The 20,352-nt window shown below is 37.2% G+C and overlaps 1 protein-coding gene across 4 annotated transcripts in view; it reads right to left on the reverse strand.

Annotated features, from left to right (window-relative positions):
- Window positions 1-8,272: 8,272 nt before the first annotated feature.
- LGI1 (leucine rich glioma inactivated 1) overlaps window positions 8,273-20,352 on the reverse strand; it is a 29,958-nt gene continuing 17,878 nt past the window's right edge. For all 4 annotated transcript variants that reach the window (XM_064430869.1, XM_064430871.1, XM_064430870.1 and 1 more), the window contains 6 exons: window positions 16,841-16,912; window positions 16,667-16,738; window positions 12,538-12,609; window positions 11,317-11,486; window positions 10,734-10,898; window positions 8,273-10,649 (listed from right to left, as the gene is read on the reverse strand). In XM_064430869.1, the coding sequence (XP_064286939.1) occupies window positions 9,832-10,649; window positions 10,734-10,898; window positions 11,317-11,486; window positions 12,538-12,609; window positions 16,667-16,738; window positions 16,841-16,912 (1,369 nt within the window). In that variant the 3' untranslated portion in view covers window positions 8,273-9,831. The remainder of the gene's footprint in view (window positions 10,650-10,733; window positions 10,899-11,316; window positions 11,487-12,537; window positions 12,610-16,666; window positions 16,739-16,840; window positions 16,913-20,352) is intronic.

Consider the following 20,352-nt stretch of genomic DNA (forward strand, 5'->3'; position numbering starts at 1 on the left):
CATTTATGCAGTGAATGCAATCTTGGCATGTTCCCTTTCCTTCACTGCATTTCCTGATGTGTCAGTACTATTTTTAGTTATGAGTTATCAGATTAGCCATAAAACTGAGTAAAGCTCTCTTCCCTTTGAATAAGTTGTTACTCATAAAGATTAAGATCAGTCAGTGTATAGGAGATGCACAGTGGAAAAAAGAAGGAAAATACAAGAAACTTTAAAAGGAATCAAAATCAAAAATGGATGGAAATGAGCGTGCTAGAATTTATGCAAGCACTGCCCTGGGTAGGTGCTTCTTCTGTAACCATATCCTCACAGTAGTTGCTTAAATTTAGATCTTTCAAAAATACAGTGCTTTATTTTGAAATATCTAAATTTGGTGTTTCAACAATATAAGTCCTGAACATATTTTTCATTTAAAATTATTTCCTAAGTCTATCCCAATTTCTGGATCTTTCAAAAAATCATGTTTGGGAATTTTCGTAGCTCTTCTTTGGTAACTTCTTTTTTTCTACCTCTCCCTTGGAGAGGTTCTTGGAAATCTTGGAAATAAGTTTTCCTGTTAATTAGTTGCCACTATGTATAACTGAAATTACTGTAAAAGCTTGTTCAACACATCTACTAAAGCCAAAGGGCTTGAAAGAGGGAAGGGCAGATATTCTTTGAAACTCAGATAAAAAACAGGAGTAGGCAGAAGGTTATCAGCTACCATTCTGCAACCTGCTTGAGTAGAAATGATGTAATAATTAAATACATACTCCTTTTAAGTTACTCAGTTAGAGAATTAGTAGCAGACAAGAGGGAGTATTTCTTTCTTCTTCATAGCACGAAGCACCACGGAGAGAAAAAACAAAGGAGATATAAAATATTATGTAACATTAAAGTTTGTGGTGGTGACTTTCCAGAGATTTCTGGCAGGCAGTACAGTACAAAAATCAGAAAACAGAAGTACAGCTTGAGTGCCATTGAGGGTCAGAGCTCCCTAGGAGGAGTGGAGGAAAGTGGAAATTGCTCATAGTTGCCATTTTTGCATGTCTTCTTTTGTTCTGTTCTATAATGCCCTTTGTGACTTTGAAAAGAAGATAATTTGTTCAATTATATTTTGTCACTGTCACTTTAACTGACTTTGTACAGCAGTAGAAATGACTGAATGTATAGTTTCTCTTCGGGGAAAGGGAGAGAACTATTTCAATCAGCTGCATTTCTTGGCACTTACACAGTATGTTTCCTATTCTGTAAGCTATCTGCCTGGGGCTGCTCTGCAGGGCAAGAAGGGGGATGCTTCCTTACTTGCAACTCCTATGAATTATTAAGCAATTGTTTATAAGCCTTACTTGAAGGATATTATTCTTCATTAGCTTCTACTTTTCCCCAGAACAAAAATTACATAAAATGTAAATAACCTTGTCACAGGTAATGGATCAGTATTAGTGTATTGGGACTCTAGAATACATTTTTGTATATTTATACACGTGAATGATTTATTATATTGTTACATTATTATATAAAGCATATTTATGTTGGTATTTATATACAGACATATGATAAACATATGAAACACTAACATCACTCAGCCTGTGCACCTCTCACCATTATTCCAGCAAGCTGGTGCAATGCTCACTCCTGGCAGTTTGCTTGTACCAGTATGCTCAAAGGGGAGCAATCTGAAATGCAACTCCAGCTTTTGTTAAGGAAAGAAAACCTTGCAACACAGATTTTAAAGCCCTTTCCTTTTGTCAGAGTCACAGCCATAAGTGGGGTCTTTTTTTGTTCATTATTTTTTAATTGAGTCAGTGCTCCTTCATTACCTCCAGGAGCCGCAATGCAGAAGAGCATTCCTCATTAGAGCAAAAAACCCTGCTGCTGCCTTGCATGAGGGATGTACCTATTCCGGGCATTTTGCTGTCCACAAGAACATCTCCTTAAGGAAAGAAGCAGGGTTTATTTTCCTTTCTTGCAGGAGGCTGAGAGGGTATACTGTGAAATCATAGCGCTGTTATTCCATATTGTTGGGTTTTCTAATAAGCATCACTTGTGGCCAAGCAGGCAGGATAGTGGAGCACACGAGCCCAGGGCTAACTCCAAATGGTTATTTTTATGTCCCTGTAACCTCAGCTAGCTCAGATCCTGTGAACAGTGCCAGAGTGGCAGCCCCCTAGGAATGGGCTGACCAAGCTTTTGCGGCGTGTGCTGACCTCTGCAATCTGTTCCTGGCTCCCAGCAAGTGGACGCTAAGTGAGCTGGGTTTGATGACACACACAGGCTGATTACTCCCTCTGAAATACCAGCAAAACTGGGAATGTTCTGACATGCACGAGCTGGTGCCCTCAAGACCTTGCTGAGTTGTCCTTGTCACTGAGAGGAACACCTCTGGTCTGTGGCTGTACTTCAAGGAAATTGTTTTGTTGAGGCATGATTGGAGCTCCTTCTCTTCTTCCAAGGGCAGTTCTGGGCTGCCTGCTCCATGTGCAGGAGCAAGGAGGGCTATAAGGTATTCTCAGAAAAGGAAGGGCCTTTGCAATTTACTGGTTCAAGGGGGCTCTGGCTGTATAGAGTAATATTGCTATGGCATAACTTATTTGTAACAGTCTTGCCAGGTACACTTTGCAGTTCATATCATTCTTTAAGTGATTATTTTGCAATTGTGCTTTATTGCATTTATACAACTTTTGGATGGAGTCACAACCACACTTATAAGATTTTTTGATAAGCAGTAGAAATTAGCTTCCTTTTTTCTTACTCTTAGGTCCTCTGATTGCATCACTGCTCTCAAAATGATTTTACAGAAATTCTGAAATGAGTTGTAATTTTGGAACAAACATTCATTTCCAATTTGGTTCAAGCTAATAAAATATGATTATCATAGTGCTGTTGCAGTTTGATATAGTCCAGAACCCTGTAGAAAAGGCAAAGCTTTTCTAGCAGCTGTTGTACCAGATATTTTTTCTTGGTCTCAGCCTTGAAGTGAGTTTGCTTTTAAGGAGTCATTGTTATCTTAAATAATGCTAAGAAAAAAGTTAAAGATAAGATTTGAGACTAGGCTTATGTCAGTGCATATGAATTATTTAGAAGCAGTGGATTTTTATTTGTGTTTGCAATCTATGCCTTCAAGTGTAAACATTAAAAGGATGCTCTCTTTTTAGTAGTAATATGTCTATCAGAAAATATAGATTTTCACATGTGCAATTAAACTTTCTGTTCCAGATTTGTCATTTTTCTTGCTTTGTTTCACAGTTTGGACCAACATATGCATGTTGTTTTCCTAAATGGACAGTATCTTTATGTTATTGTATATGGGGGACAAAAGGGAATGGGATAAGGGTTACAAATTACACAGTTATTTGGAAATTGTGACAATGGGAATTGCTTGTTTGTTTGTTTTTCCAAAATTGTTGATTTGTTCCTGTCGTTTAGAAATTACTCCTTCACAGGACAATACTATTACCTGCTTAATCATAAGGTACTTTGCTACTAATATTCCTACAGCTCTAATATTCAAAGCTAATAATAAGCTTATAAAAAGCTGAGTTCTGTTCTTCCCATGGGAATCTACTTCTGTCATGACTTAACATAGCTGAAGTCAGCCTAAGTTGTGCAATTACATTCTCAAGTGCTTGCAAATTGTTTGCCAAATTTTTTTTAAAATGTTGACATAATTTCAAGAAATTATGTAGCTGGTATTTTACATATTTTTTTCAACGTTCACATTCTCAGTATTGCAAATGTTTCTGAATGGCTGTGTCATATGTACATCTTATTTTTTTTTTTTTTTGTGGACCTCAGCAACAAAGTTGAGCTAATTTCTGAGTACTATGTCTCAAGAACTGAAAATAGGAAATGCAATACTGGAGCACATTCATTATCCAGCTGCTTGGCTTTTCATCCCAAATGGTTACAACCAGATGTTTCTCACAAAAATGCAAAGACTCTTCTCTTCCCTAAAAAAGAGCAATTTTCTTCAGTACTAAAGTGATAGAATTAATTTCTTTATGTAATTTATCCATGTTTGACTTTCAGAATGCTGTATTATTGTCACCTATGTCACTGCCTATGACAGTGAATGCCACATTTTAATTTGTGTTTTAATTTTAATTTAATTTAAATTAACATTTTAATTTTTAATTTGTGGGGGTAAGTATTTTGGTTTATGGCTTGGGATTTGATAGTATCAAGTGCCATCATGTTCCACACCTTCAATAAATTTTTTCTGGGTCCTTAATTACCTTACTGAGTTTTTTGAGATGGCTACATGAGTACTGCATGCAGTATCTCAAATAAGGCAGTGATTTGCCATGACATGTAGTGTTGTAATCTCCCTGTTATCCTGTACATGTGGCAGCATTATTTGTCCTTTCCTGTTGCTGTACATTGAGATCAGTATCTTTCTGAGTTGTTCACAACAATGTCAGGTTGACTTTCTGTACTACTAAATTTAAACTTTGTGAGCATTTCTTTCCTATGTTTAGTATTTTGCCTTTCTGGACCCTCAACTTCACTAGTCATCCTGTCCCACTTGCTTAGTTACCTAATTTCTACTGAAATTTTACACTTCCATTTTAATTTATAATTTCAGATATTGAATATTACTGGTCTGAAATCCCACTGGTTATTTATCCCATTAACTTTCTAGAAAAATAGGTATAATATTTGTTACTTCTTTTGCACACAAATGGTTTTTAATGAAGGACTATGTATTCTTAGCGGATCAGCCTGTTTATTCTGAAGCTCTTTCAGCATTTTTGGATGCTCACCATCTGGGCAGGTTGACAACTTGCTAACATACTGGTGTCGCTATCCAGGCCTTCGAACAGGAAGGGAGAATGGGTCAGAAAGTCCTTTTTCAATTGAAATAATTCAGTAGGAAGAATAAAGTAAGGCTGAGTTGAAAACAACTTTTGAGAATTCAGAAATTGATTTGATGAATGGGAGATTTGGAACAGTAACATAATTATTGCTATCATTCATTTCCGTTTATTTGGAGTATAAATAAACAATTATATGAATATAAATATGCATATTTAGGGGCAAATTGCTTTCTACTGTAACAAATTTGAAGACAGAAGTATTACACTACCATAACTAATTGGAGCAATTCAAAGTCTCAAAGCACAAATACAACACCACTTCTGTATAGCACACTGGAGCTCTTTGTAGTTACAGTTCATTTCAGGAAAATTCCTGAATAGAAATAGGGTTAGGTTTGCCTCTGAGCACTTTGTTTAAGTGAACTATAAACAGAGACATGCCTGTAACACCAGCCATTAGAATTCAGAGTCATCAGTAAGGAAGAGAAGTTGCCATTAGCAGTAAGTCAGGCAGTGTACCGCAGATCGGTCGGGAGGAGTTGAACTCCCCAAGACCTCGACATTTATCCGAGAGTTCCCAGCCACAAAAACACATTCAGCCTTTCTAATCAATAGGAGTCTAAATCACAGCTTTACTACCACACTTAGGTCTCCAGATCAGCAGGAATGAGAGGGGAAGGCTTGCAGGCATATGAAAGGTAGTGGGAACTGTTGGCAATATGTATAACAAATCAGAGAGAAAACCTGCTAGGCAGTGGGGGAGGCATTAACAGCTGAGTGAATTGAGTGCTTGGGTTTGCATTTTCCATCTGCTGAACCTGGCTTAATTTCTGTCTGGCCCTGGCAGGGCCCTGGCCCTTTCAGTGGGCGGTAGCGTGCTCACCACTCCCTCTGTGCCACCAGGGCTGAGACTGATGCAGCAGAGAGGTGTCAAAAGGAAAAAAAAAATCCACGTATTAGAATATTGGAATATTGGGCATAGTGCATTAAGTTTGTAAGCCTCTTACTGTATTTTTCAAGAACTGGGTGATTATCTGGATTTTCAGGGTTGCCCACTGAGGGGAAACACATTATGTGTTTCATGGAAAGGAAAATACTTCCTTGAAAGGGGAAACTTCCACTCTCTTGAGACTGCTGTGGGCTTACATTCTGTTCCTAGTTGTAACATTTTGGGCATGCTGACTTCTCCGCTTTCTCTTGGTGCTATTGTCAGTCTGAAGACTTTTTGTTACTTCTATAGTTTAAATATTCTTTATTTTCCATTGAATGCTAACACAATATGTTTTAATGGTTATATACATAAATACAGCTGTTAGTGAGCTTCCCACTAGAACATATCAAAGCATATCACACATCATTAACTATGCTAATAATTGTTTCCCATCCTCAAGGATACTTCGAGTGAGTGGCTGTTACAACCCCTTCAAATAAAGTTTAAAAATTAAAATATTTAGGAGAAGTTATAATTAAAATGAAATACAAACCAGTAATACATTTCTGTTTGCTTTGTTACTTTACACAACAAGATATTTCCTTACTGAATTTCTTTCTTATTAGGAAGAGTGCATTTTGGAATAATTTTTCAAATAAGTAGAAACAAAAATATCTGCAAGTCCTAGGCATTGCAATAGACAAAAAAAAGTTACACACGGTATAGTATCAGGTATTCTGAATGTATTTTATATATCTCTTCCCAAGTAGAGAGGTGCATATTCTTTTATATTTGTGCTCTATTAAAAATCTAATGAAGTAGTTGTAGGAATACAATACTATTCCATTAATGTTCTTTTTTTTCTGTCTTAGACATTAACATGACTAAGCAGCATCAAGGATCAGCAGTATACGTTAATAACCTTCAATACTGTCTTCTGTAATACATTTAGTACCTTACATACTCTGTCAGTCATAAACAAAACAATTAGGGAGTTCAGAAAATCCATTACAACTACAGAAGACAACCAGTCAGCCACAAGTAACATAGATTTTGCTGAAAGAAATATGGTTTTTTAAATTGCATTTTAAAAAAGTATCAATGTATATATGATAAAAGGTTCTTTTCTAGTTCTTTTTCTGACTCTTCCACTGATATCAGAAGAAGTACTGAGCAGAGAACCAGGATGGAATAGGCATTAGCTTTATGTTCAGATGAGATGTTAAGATGCCCAGTCTCCGAAATCAGGAAGAAACAGCACAGGGAGCCACCTAATGAGCCTTTACACTCTTCCACGTTAAGGATTATGAGTTCTGTTCTAAAAATACCCCAGTTCCTTATGTGGTACAAAGAAAAGCTATAGTCACACAATAAGAAACTGGCTGTTGTCCCTGTGAGTCTCCACCTGACATAATGGACTAGAGAAAGGGATTTTCAAAAGAAAACAGGTTTAGATTCAGCATTTTATAGTAATTAGCTGACCTTCCAAAAATGACTTAGGCATTAAGAACTTCCCAAATCACTAGTGCTTGACTACAGGAAAAATTTTTCTGAAGGAACAACCAAACTGATACTGCCATTGTGTTCTCCAGAAGATTGACCCCTTGCTACCCTACTGTACCATGGCTAGTTTTATATGTATTTTATATGTATTGTGAATGTAAAATTCTAGTGACTCACACCCTTGCAGGCATTTAAATTCCTCCTTTAAACCCAGGAGTAACAGTGAATTCCTGTGAGTCTGTCACAGCATTTCAGAATGAGGTAACTCAGGAAAGCAATCATAGCACTATGACAGCACAGGCCTTAGCCAGCATAGCTGGCTGCCTCTGGAATACATTTCCATGAAATGTAACTTTTTCAAGGTACACTGTGAGGCAATATGTTGTTTGTAAATAAATGTTGGTAGCAGATTAGCAAGTTTCTCCAACTCCACTTAAATTCAGCCAGATGTTTATAATATGTTCATAATGAGAAGGATGCATAGCCATTATCTTTATAATTTGATAGAGAGTGCATGTAGGCAAGTTTAATGGGGGAAATCAGATAAAAACCAGTGCATATAATTCAATAGGACCTTAAGTAAAAGATTGAAACAGAAGACAAGAAGAATAGAAAACACTTAATGGTTTGCTGGTAGATTGGAGATGAGTTCATGACTTTGTATTTCATTCCTTTCCCATGCAAAGGGCACTAAAGAAGAAACAGACAAACTGAGTTGCAAATCACAGATATGCATCCAATGTTGAGAAATAATAAAAATTATTATTTGGGTTCATCTGGGGTTTGAAATCATGCTGATGTAACAGCTATAACTATATAAAGGAAATATGGTTTGACATATAAAGGAAACTGCCAAACAAGAGAGTATTTATTAGGATGATTTTTGGAAATGTATTTAAGAAAAAATTGGGATGTTTCAGCTGTGAAACATAGTTTAAAATCTTTCTACTCACATTGTAAATACTTGTGGAATAGGTAGTTATTAAGCCAAATGCTTAGCAGAGCATATGCAGCTACGGATAAAAAGGCATCAGAAAAATTAACTTATTAGAGCAGCATTGTTCAGGTAAGAATTTTTCTTTTTAAATAACATTAAATATTAAAAAAAAACCTCCATTCTTTATTACAGAAGAATACTGTTTAGGTCTGGCTTCCTAAATATACATTAATCAGCTCACGTGATTAGCTGACATGCACAGTATGATTAGTTTTATTCACCAGTCAACATCTGTGAATGGTAGAAATGTCTAGAAATGAACACAGCATTCATGTCTCTATTTTAAAGATGGCACTGAAGCACAATGCTTGGCAACTTAAGTGAATGCAAAGGTGTCTAAAATAAACTTGAGCTTTCCTCCTGAGCTGCACCAAATCAGCTTCAGCATCAGTGTAGGTTTCTCTCAAGTGGTGCACTAGATGAATGCAAACAAAAGACTATTTTAACTTTGAGCTTGTGATAGATTTTCATGCCACATTTAGATTTGGCACAATTTAACAGATATAGTTAGCTTCCCTGGAGTTGCATACACTATACAAACATTGAAAGTTCCCTGAATTTCAGAAGTACCTGGTACTAAGATTCATTGCAGGGTAGTGGAAAAAAATAACTTCCCATTCACTAGCTTCATTCTGAATAAGGAATAAATTCATTGTAGACTAAATAATTGCAATAACAGTGGAAAGACTTGACAAGGACACAGAATTCATGCAAGTGATGTGTGACAGTTCAGCTATAGAAATAATGCTAGCTGAAAAATAAGCTTTACTTCTAGCTTTCAGCACAGTAACAGCCCCAGTGCTGTACAAGAGATTTGTTTTGTGCTGCTTCAGCATCAGGTGAAGAAACAGAGACCTTTACCTTGTCTTTTTTTCTGCCAAGCTCTTTGTAGATTTTTAGAAACAGCTATACACAGTACAAAGGCCTATCCTACAATTAGATGTGTATAACTGAACCCTTCATCCTACAAGCACATCTAGATAACTGAATTCTTTTTTCTGGTTAGAGATCTGTTTAAGTGAGTGAAGCTTTACATAAGTGCCAGGATTGTCCAGGTGATAATTTATAGGCTTGTGTTTCAATGCAGTATTTTTATCAAGAACTTCTTGTTATTAGTAAAACCCACCTGATCTTTTGTGCATCTTCTATGCAGTACAACACTGCATTGGGCAATATGCCTTCTTGGCTTTATTTTATGTGTGTATAATATATACACAAATAAAAAGTATCACCTGCAAATAATATTTGGAATGTGAAAGACACAAAATGTAAACATTTTATTTGGCAGTTGTTTCAAACAGGTGAATAAATAAATGGAAAAGTACATCTTAATATTCTTTATAGCAACAGATGCAGTTGCACATGTATTTACATATTGTGGATGCAAAGAACAGTTAATTTAATTTCTTTTTGTTAAAAAATGCAACTTCCAACACCACTAGACTTGACAATTAAAGATGAAGATACTAGTAATACTTTGTTCTAGCAATCTCAACTTTTAAAGGCATTCATTTGGAAGTAAGATAAGAGAGTCATCATGCATTTAGTTCATTTTGTCCGCTTACAGTAGAAAGTCTGATGTAATCTCAGAATTATGAGTCTCATGCGCTTAAGTCAACTATGACATGTTTATAAATCAATGTAGTTCCCTTAAAACTTGAAGCAAAGAGAAAATCTCGTTTATCGATGGAGACATGTATGAAAGATCTTGGTGCCTGCACGTTTAATTCTTGAAACTTCACAAATTTTGCCTTTTCCGCATCCCAATAATAGACTTGAGTGAAAGAATAATCACTTCCAAGAATGGCATATTGATAATTATTTATCTGAAGTGGTTGGAATACCATTGACCCTCGGGATGGCATCCTTTGTAAATCCAGAAATGCTGAACCACCCCATTTCATTACTTTAGAGTCCCCAATAAATCTTGTTAAGCAAATGTATACATCCTCTTTCACCTTGAAATGCTTCACTGCATATGCATCTTCCATATCTTGAATATCAAACCGCTTAACAAATTCATTTGTTCCTTTGTTCCATTGATATATTACAGGTCTTTGCGAACTACTTGACAGAATTAAATGTGGTTTGCCAGATATTTCAAGATACTCCACATCAGTATCTCTGTACCAGGCATGCAGAGACTGATGGGAATAAAATCCATTCCCATTCCACTTGTAAACCGTGGTGAAACCAGCCTTTGAACTGTCTGCAACAACAAAATACCAGTCTTCAGCAATCCTGAAAGTTTCAATGTCATTGGGTTTTCGGATTTTAAGGATTTCAATATCTTGAATTTTTATAAACTTATTAGCAAAAATATCTCTTTTATATATGTGGGAGCCTCCAAACAGCTGTGCGACAATGACATACAGCTGACTCTCAATAACTATAGGTTTACACACAACAGTTGAAGTACCTATAAAAAGAGAAGTAAGAGACAGGGTTAGTACCACTTTTTGGATAATTTGTTGAAATGTTATTTGTCAAGCAGTGTTCATACCTGTAATGTTGTCGTAATTCCTGAACATCACTTCCACATGGTCCCATTCAAGAAAGATGCATTTTCCAGTAAAAGGCTGAGCAATAACCACGTGTTCATCATTCATATATGAGAAAGTATCTACTGACAGAGATTGGTATGGCAGGGACTGATAAACTTCAAATTCTGCAAATTGCACAGAACAGATGATAATTACAGAGATACTTTACATACTGTACTGAAAAAACATCTGCTTATCAGATACCAATTTATTACAAATTACAGTATTTCATCACTAGTCGAATTTTTCTGTTGGTAAAGGAGCACTGCAATTTGGTTTTCAATCTTTCTCAATAAAAAGAGGTACTGTTTTATGTCCCAGTTTTCCAAATCATTATGTAACATACTAAAGTTTGAGTAGATACTGAAATATAGGACCCTGCTCCCAAATGATTCCCATGTCAGACTTAGACCAGCAGAGATCATATTGATTTTAGTACAAATTCCATCCAGAATGCAGTGTTCCTGCAAAAATGCGCTCTAGAATGAAAAACAACAGCTTTGACTTGACTTTAACAAGATGAAATAATTTGAGGCACATTACCTGTAATAATGCAATCAAACTCTTTTGGAGAGAGACTATTGATCTTGCGCTTCTTATATTCTGGTGGGCTTTCACAGTAAATGTCTTCAACTGTTGCATTGGTGCTGCCCAGCCACTCCACTAACCACTTCAGTTTGCAGTCACAATTAAATGCATTGCCTCTAAGATCTCTACAACAAATAAATCATGCATTGAAAATAAGCAGCCAGCTAATGTATTTCTCCTTGAGAACAACAAAACTGGCTTTTGGCTTTTGGCTTTTGGTAAATATGTGCCCTCTTGCTTATTCTTACTTGAGGCCTTCCTGGCTTAATTTATCTGACCCATAGTTAAATCTACATACCAGAACCCACACAGATTTAATTACATTAAGGTAATCAAGAAGACCTCAATTTGGTGATCAATCAGAAATTTTTATCGATTTCCCCAAGTTTACAGGTATGCAAAATCCTCCCAAACTAATGAACCCTGTTTCCTTTGTGTTACCCTTTCTCAGTAGAGGCATTCTAGATAACAAAATAGGAATTCATGTAACCTGATGGTCAGCCAGTCAGTATTCACTGTCTCCTTTAGATACATCATTTAGGGCCATCATTTAGGAGAGACAAGCAGAGGAGCTGTGTTGAAGGCTTTTACAGCTGTCTTCAGTCAGATTTGCGATCGTATGTACAGGAACAGGCGAGGGCCAGGACCAGACTGTGCAACCACCTGGCCATGCTCAGCCTTGCCAAGTAATGCTCCAGATACACTGCCCATGGCCACATCTCACTGCTGCAGCTCTGCTCTGGGGGTTCAGCCTCCCCTGCTCGAACTGGGAGCAGGCAAAGGATTTTCTGAGCTTACTATCCCAGACCAGATGGAATCGCTTGCACATTAAAATGTTACTCCATTAAATATCTTCCACCTTCCCTGCATGCCTTGCTCTCTCATGCATCCCTAAGGATCCTCCCTTCTTATTCACAAAATCTTAATGAACATGCAGCTTTATTACATAACTACTAAAAATATTACTTATCTTCATAACTGGTGGAATATTCAAAACCATCACAAATTCTCAACAACAGCAGACAAAAAACCCAAGCCTATTCATACTGTGTAGTCTCTACCCAGTAACAAGACCCATTACTGGCTACTGGTTTGAATGGTTACTCAGAATGTGCTCTAAAATAATCTGTTTATACTTCTATTATAATTAAAAGATTAAAAAGATTGCTTTCTTACACATTTGTTAAAGAATCCAAGCCTTTAAATATGTCTTTTGGAAGTGACTGGAGATTATTATTTGCAAGACTCCTGAAAAAGAAAACACTTCATTATTAGTGCTAGTTGTTCATGAAACTACAATTTTTGCAAACTGTGATATACTGTGTGGGGTTTTTACTTATGGCAAAGAACACTGGTATTCTCCAGCACTTAGTTCTGAAAGATTGCTGTTAAGCTCATTTACTTTGTGAGTTTTCCTTCCACTAAAATGCCATGCCTCCTTCTGCTTTCTCACTCTTCAGCAGCTTTGCAGCATTTACAATACTTCACGTTGCAGAGTAAAATGTGCTATCACCTTTGGTGTTTTGCCAACACCATTTAACATTTTAAAAGAATTAGTCATGATTGGATCTACTGATGTTTTCTCTATGAGATCCCAATACATGGTGCTCATATCACTGCAATTTCCCCACTTTCTTGTACCTCTTCTGGAAGGAAAATCTTACTAATATGGGCTGATGGGCTTAGGTTTAGCTCATAGTTTTTGAAAATATGCAGTAATAGGCAATAAATGGCTGATGGGCATGAATTGCTTTTCTGGCATGTGCATGTGTGTAAGTGTGTATTAGACCAGCAAAAAAATGTTATTAATTCCCAGTTTTCAATGTTGGGAAAACTTGTTTAAATTCAGTGAGTATTCCAGCTAGTAAAAGTGACAAAGAAATGTGAGCAGGCTTTGAACAGACAGTATATTACATTTCAGTCTGCCTGTCTCTGCGAGTCTGCCAAAGGTCTCAGATGTCACAGAGGGCATGACAGAAGAAGAATAATGTTGTAGGGTATAGTCTATGCCTCTTCCAATTAACAGAATTATTTATTACTTATGAGAAGAAACAAAAATTGAGAGAAATCATTCTTGATTAAGATCACTGTTAGAACCTGTAGCTAGTAAGACTTAGAACCTCTTCTCTTTTAACTTGTAAACATAAATGTTATTTATCAACCACAATTTCTCTAGCCAAGCAAAGACACTTAGGCACATACTTAAATACAAGAACAAGACCACATGTACAAATGAGGTCTGCTGCCTCATTTAAAAATAAGTGTTTGTCTGATCAGTAATAGTAAATATGGGATGCTTCCATCAGTCTATTCTGATTTCATTACTTTCAAAGTAGTGAAATCTGATTGTAACACTGTATGTGAATGTATCATGTGCTTCACTTATGTGCAATTTTATGCTCCAGAGCAATCCTTTAAAAGTCAGATAACTCACATGGAGAAAGCTGTGTGGACTTGCGAGCTGAGACAAGTTTAATGCCCTATATTGTTTTTATATGTTATTATATAGCAAACTAAAAGGGAGGGTGTACTTGGAAGTTGGAGTGGTTCACTGCTGCCATGGGTACATGACTGACAGAGAAATTTAAGCAAGGTTTATCCATTTGCCAATTTTTGAATGAAAATTATGCATTTTATTGTCCACTGTTAAAAAGCATACTTACATATCAGAAAACTCTGTCTTGCCTAGATGGTGCTGTATGTGATTTTTGGATTATAATAAGAGAGTAAAGGTTGGCTCAAACATGCAGGTAAACTAATGGTGACAGTTGTGAGAGAAATGCAATCAAAATCATGTATTGTGCATAGAAATTACCATCCAATGCTACCTGTAAGATTCTGACATTAAATTAGTAAATTAGTAAAAAAGAATGCAATCTTTTAAAAATTTTTCTGTTTTTAAATGTACTTTGACCAGCAAATAAAACCTGTTGCACAATAATAAATTCTACATGGCTCTCTTTTACCATAAGGACACACTGTAATTATTGAAGTTAATTGCATTATAAAAGTAAAAATGTTTGGATAGCTTACTGCATTCCAAAATTTATGTTTCAAAAATGAAGTAAATAGAATAAATAGAACAAAGTTCATCTTATCTAACTTCATAGAACTTATTTGCATGCTCATTTACTATGATTACTTTAAATATTTTATGTACACAAGTACTCTCTTGTTTCTTAAATGAAAAGTGCCTCAGGGTGCCAAATGATCATTCTTAATGTGTATATGCAATTTTCCCCAAAAGATGGGGAGTGGTTCTTCAAGCAGATTAAACTAGTGGCGCATTTGCAGTTATTTTCCACAAATTTCTCATTGTCTTTGTGAATAGTGCTCCACAGACAATGGTGCAGCATGATGCACAAATCTATGTCCCAGAAATGTGCATGCAAATGGCAGTTGCTCCTCAAATGTGGATCTGTCTTTTGCATATGTTTTCTCTTGTGAAACTCCTGAGGCAACCCCAGAAAGCAATGTAACAGGCAAGACAAGATGGTAGCCTTCCTGTGGAGAAGAAACTGTGCCTTCCTCTGTTTTAGAAAAGCAATGTGTTCACTGGCAGCAGCAGCTACTAAATAAGTAAATGAATATGATAAATAATGTACTGTACCCATTTGTGAATATAAAGGTATTCATGTGCATAAATATTTTGAAGATTGGGTCCCAGTTACCAGCCTTATCCAGCTATATTTTTTTTCTAACAACAGCATAATTCTGCCTGTACCTCTAATATGCATTGTTATGGGATGTGCACAGCCCTTTTATGTACCTCTTTCCCTCTCCTCTCTCGTTCCTCTTCCTCAGACCTAGAGCCATTCCATAAGTAACTTTATCTACATGAGTAGTCACAGTAAGCTTGGTTCCAGCCAGCTGTAAATCTTGTCCTGACCAAAAGGGAAAGCATAAAGTATTTTATGGTACATTTACTAGGTGGTGAAGATGTGGTGAATTGCAATTTAATTATATTTATGCATTAACTGTTTAAAATGGAACCTTTGCTTTCTCTCCTCTGTCAAAATATACGAAAGAAAAAGTTAAATGGCCCTGTTTCAAAACCCTCTTCGAGGCTATCATGTTAAGGCCAAAAGGTCAGGATGCCCTGCTTATGACACACACCACATGACATGCCTCAGAATGCAGATGCTCAGAACTGGGTATAAACCCATGTCAGATTTGTGTGTATAAACCCACACTACAGATTTTTTTTTCCTTTTCTTCTTTTGTATTTTTTTTCTGTTTTCTTATAGTGTGTGTTTTGTTTTTAAAAAATGTACTCGTCATTAAATTAAATTATTGCTAAAAGATAAACTTGCTGTAAGATAAAAACTATCTTCCTAGCTCAGAGACAAGGAAACTACTCTTTTTTGCAGTGAAATGTTGCAGGTATTTGTTGCCAGTGTGTGTCTCACCTACTGAGCAGAGTGTGAGAAATGCTCCCATGCTGGTGAGGGCATGGGGAGTGTTGCTCCTGCAGCTCACTGGCATCCAGAGTGCCTTGGAGCAACTTCCTCTCCCAGCTGATGCAGCAAGGGGCTGCAGCAGGTCAGAGGGCAAGGACAGCCAAAGGGCTGAGCAGCACACAAGGAACAGCAAGCAGATGCCAGTGTCACTGTGTGACAGGTCCTGACTGTGGGATGCTCCTGCTCTCGTGCAGGAGAGGGCAGGGTGCAGAGTAGGGTAGGTGCAAAATGGAAGAAGTAGATCAGTAAGCCATAACAAAAACATCTTGTTGCAACTCTTCTATTTAAAATTGCTCTGGGTGGGAATTTTCAAGTTTGATTTAATCAAATTCTTCTGTATTCTATTGCTATCTTAAGTGGACACGGGCACAGACAGTGGTGGCCTGTCCCAAGGATGGCTGTAATATTCTCCTGGATCCATGTCAGACTGGGGCAGCTGGGAAGAGGTGTGGGTCCATTCCTCAGCCTCTCACATTCCTCACACAGCTGCCACCTTCCTCCTTTCCAAGTCCCAAACTGGGACTCACCTCATCCAGTGCCAAGATTCCCAATTCATACTCCTCCCTGCTCCTACATGCTCAGCTGGAAATCCCCTGTGCTCCAAGCACAGAAAGTCAGGGAACTACTGCCAAACATGTAGTGCTTGGAAACTGTGTGTCTTTGCCTTCCACCCATACCACAGGAAGTCTTCAGTGGAAACACAAAGGTAACATCCTAATCAAATTACTATTAATGCCACTTAAATAAATATGAACAGTTATATATGAAAATGAGAAATGAAACAACACAGTGGTTTAGTTACTATATTAAATATACAAAATAATATATTCAATCACGTTACTTACAGGTGAATTAAAGATTTTAGTCCTCTGAATGTATTTCTTGAAATTGACTTAATGTTGTTGTTCTCTATGAACCTGCAATGGGTTGTAAAGTGATTCTGGTCAATCAATGTCTGGAAATTGGAAGCCCACCCACTCCATTCAATTATGCCAGGAAATATACTTTTGTCCACTCACAAATATTCTAGATGAGGAAGGCCCATGAAAGCATCATCACTAATAACATCAAAAGTGTTGGAGGTAAACAACCTGCATAAAAAAATGCAAAACAAAAGACAATTAGGTTATCAGCAGCTTTAGAAAATGGTTTAGCAAGGCCAAATTTCCACTGCCTGGTTTCATGGGTTTTTTTCTGTGCAAGCACTATAGGACTGTAAGGCTGATATATTGCACCACAGTGTGGTGCAAAGAGAAGGATCCAACAATTGTCTACTGAGGCCATCTGATAAAATTCCTTTGACTTCTGTGGGATGTAAACGTGGGTTTATCATGCCAGTAAAACAACGGGATTGTACAAGTGCCTCTGGAGATATACTAGGACAACAATGAAATCTTCAAGTACTACAGAGGTTTAAATTGTCTTGGTTTAAATTGCTGCTTAGACTGATATCAGGTTGAATTTGCAACAATGGCAGGAAGGAAAATCCTTTAACTTCTGAGTGTATTTAACCTGAAGGTATTGAAAGTTACTGGGGAAACAAAAAAAGAAAAATCTATTAAATTCAGTCATTGTTCAAGTCAGAATTATTCTTAAGACCTCATTACACCTCTTGGAAATACTCTTAGTGTATGCATCTAACAGTAAAAATACCAGCAGCACATTTAATTTTATGTAATTTTGTAAGCATTCAAAGTGGACTAGCATTGATTTTTCCAGCTTTATTTATGCTTATCAGCCATGTTAGCATTTGTCCATTATAATCTAGCTCTGGACTGCTATACTTTTAATGTGGTGGACATCATAAAGTACGATGAACTTTACCCCAGTGGAATACTACATGCACATCTATATTTTAATCAATTGACCTGATGGATAAATAGATTTATACTATGGCATCCTTAGACATTCAGGAATGCAAGATTTCCAAGTACTAATTAATCCACTTAATGAGTTAATCTCTTATGTTGACATTTACATTCAGAATAAATTGCAGGTAATTTATTTTCTCAGTTGGCTGTTGCAGATTGTGCTTTTTCCATTTTCAGTATACTCCTATAAGAAATGTATGAAAAAATATAAGCAGGAAATTCTTCCTTTTTGTCAAAATCAAGAAATATTTCAGTTTTAGAGAAAACAAGTATTTTTATAGAATTCTTGAACCAGAAGACCAATTTATTACATTCTGCAACTAATTTTACTTTTCTGATAGGATTTTACTGGATAATTTTTTTCCTTTTCTGCACTCTATAATTTAGAGAAGAGGGTGGTATCTCTTTAAAATAGTATTGCTATTTTAGAGATTGCCAGGCTTACAGCATAGGTCTTGCACTTGATGATCTCATTTGCCTTCTAACTCATACCTCTCCCCAATGGCTACATCAGATGTATTTGATGCACAAAGTATTTTCCCCCAGTTTGTCCTCAATCACCATAATTGCTGCTTCTGGGGACAGAGGCTGAAGGTATGGCGCTGTAGCTAGGGACTGTATCACTTGGCAGGAGCAGTACAGTGCCAGCAGGTACAAACCCTGATGCCATGATTACCTCCCTTCTTTCTGCAGGCTTTCATGTCATCAGTTTATAAGGGCACCCTCAGCATGGGGCTGATACACCGAGATAGAAGTGCTGAAGAGGAGAGCTGGGAGGTTTTCTCTACATTTAGGGAACACTCCTGCTGGCACTCCACCATAGCTGTGTAGGTTCTTTGTGTTTTTGTTGTCACATGAAGAGAACAGAGCATACCATCCATACCACACAAGAAGAAAAGCTCTCCTGGACTGGGAGTTATGAGTAGTGTTTAGCTCAAGACCACGATTTTTCCAGAGACCATTGGTGCTACTACATTAAAAATAGTAGTAAATAATAATAGTGGCAGAATTACACCATATTTAGACATCTGTGACTGCTGTATTGGAGATATCCAATTACATTTGGACTTCAAAAATGTAACGCTGGAGACTATTTCTATATGTATTTCTATTATTATAGGAATACATATAAGCTGCTAAATTTTGCTGTTGGCTAAATTAAACCTACCAGTACAGCTATAGTCATGCAAAGCTAAAACTTCATGAAATGTTTAATTAATGTAAATTTTCCATATTCTTATTTCCCTTACTATCTTCTGCCAAAAATAAAAATTTTCTTTCCCACGTACAGACTGGAGTGTTGTGCCCACAGACACAATCCTGCCCCTATGGCCTGTGTTTAAGCAGTCATTTGCCTTAGATCAGCAGCCTGACATTCCAAGGATGGCAAGCAGCTCAACTACCATGTTAAAAATATATCTGGAAAACACATCACTCATCAAAGCCCACAGTGGAACAAACCCTGCTTTTCTAGGGTCATAGTTTTTGTCGCAGCATTTGTGAACAGCATCACAGAACGTGCATTTCATTGTACGGTAGAAATAGAAATTATTATCATTACCAAAATGCCATAAGATGTTGCCCAAGCCCACTGTGCCAGGCACTATAATAACTCAAAATAAGATGACTGTGTCTGTCCTACTCTACCATGCCCAAATCTGCCTGCTTTGCAGTGGGATTGCTAAGTGTAGGTGGTGTATCGTAGCCAAGAGAGATGATGTCCTACTCGCTCTCTTCAGATACAAGCCCCACCAGTGCTGCTGCTTTTTTTCCCCACTCCTTTGAAAGGCCCATTGCAGCAATTATGTGAAATATGTCCCTTTTGTGATCTGTGACCACCTGAAAAAAAGCTTCTCTGGAATAAAGCACCATGGAAAAGCATTTAGGTTTCCATAGTAACTGCATCTACCTATTTACCCTGTATCCAAAATTGTACAGTACGTCTGCACCTCCTTATCAGCTCCACTTGAGGTAGCAGAGTACAGCCAGGGTCAGGGCTTCAGCTGTCGGTATGCCACCAGTTTAATTTAACAGCCAGACAGCTCCAGTAGCTCAGCATTACACCTCTGACCACATCCAGAGCGCACGGAAGTCGGTTTGGGACAGACATCCCATTCTGGTTTTGATCACACCGGGGAGTCTGCCTTGCCGGATTTCTGAGACAAATCTGGGTGTGTGTCAGGCTGGCAGCACATCCACTATAAACAGTTCAGGTTACACCCCCTCTACCTCTGTATAGCTCACAATTATATAATCGTATGCCCACATTTCTAGGAAAGCCTGTGAGCCTGTAAAAATCCTATGTTGAAATGCAGCTAATAGTTAAACATCCCAAAATATTCTCTTTCCGTCTATACCTCATCACAGTATTTGATTTGAAATAACTACTTCAGTCTTTAATTGGAAGAAAATTGTCATTACTTTTAAGACCATGAAATAACAAACAGGGTCAAATCCAGGTACTATGAAGGCAAAACTCCCACTGAAGTGACTAAACTTCCACAGAAGTCAATGGCAATTTTACACAGAAAAGGACTTCAGCACCTGTCCCACTGCAATGAGGGGCCTGATCTGTGGGGTCCTGAGCTCACAGTCGATGGGATTTGCAAATGGACAGCTTTACACTGGGATCAGGTCCCAGGAATGCAGAAAATAAACAA

The sequence above is a fragment of the Passer domesticus genome, chromosome 8, assembly GCF_036417665.1.
Source record: "Passer domesticus isolate bPasDom1 chromosome 8, bPasDom1.hap1, whole genome shotgun sequence".
In the NCBI taxonomy this organism is placed as follows: domain Eukaryota; kingdom Metazoa; phylum Chordata; class Aves; order Passeriformes; family Passeridae; genus Passer; species Passer domesticus.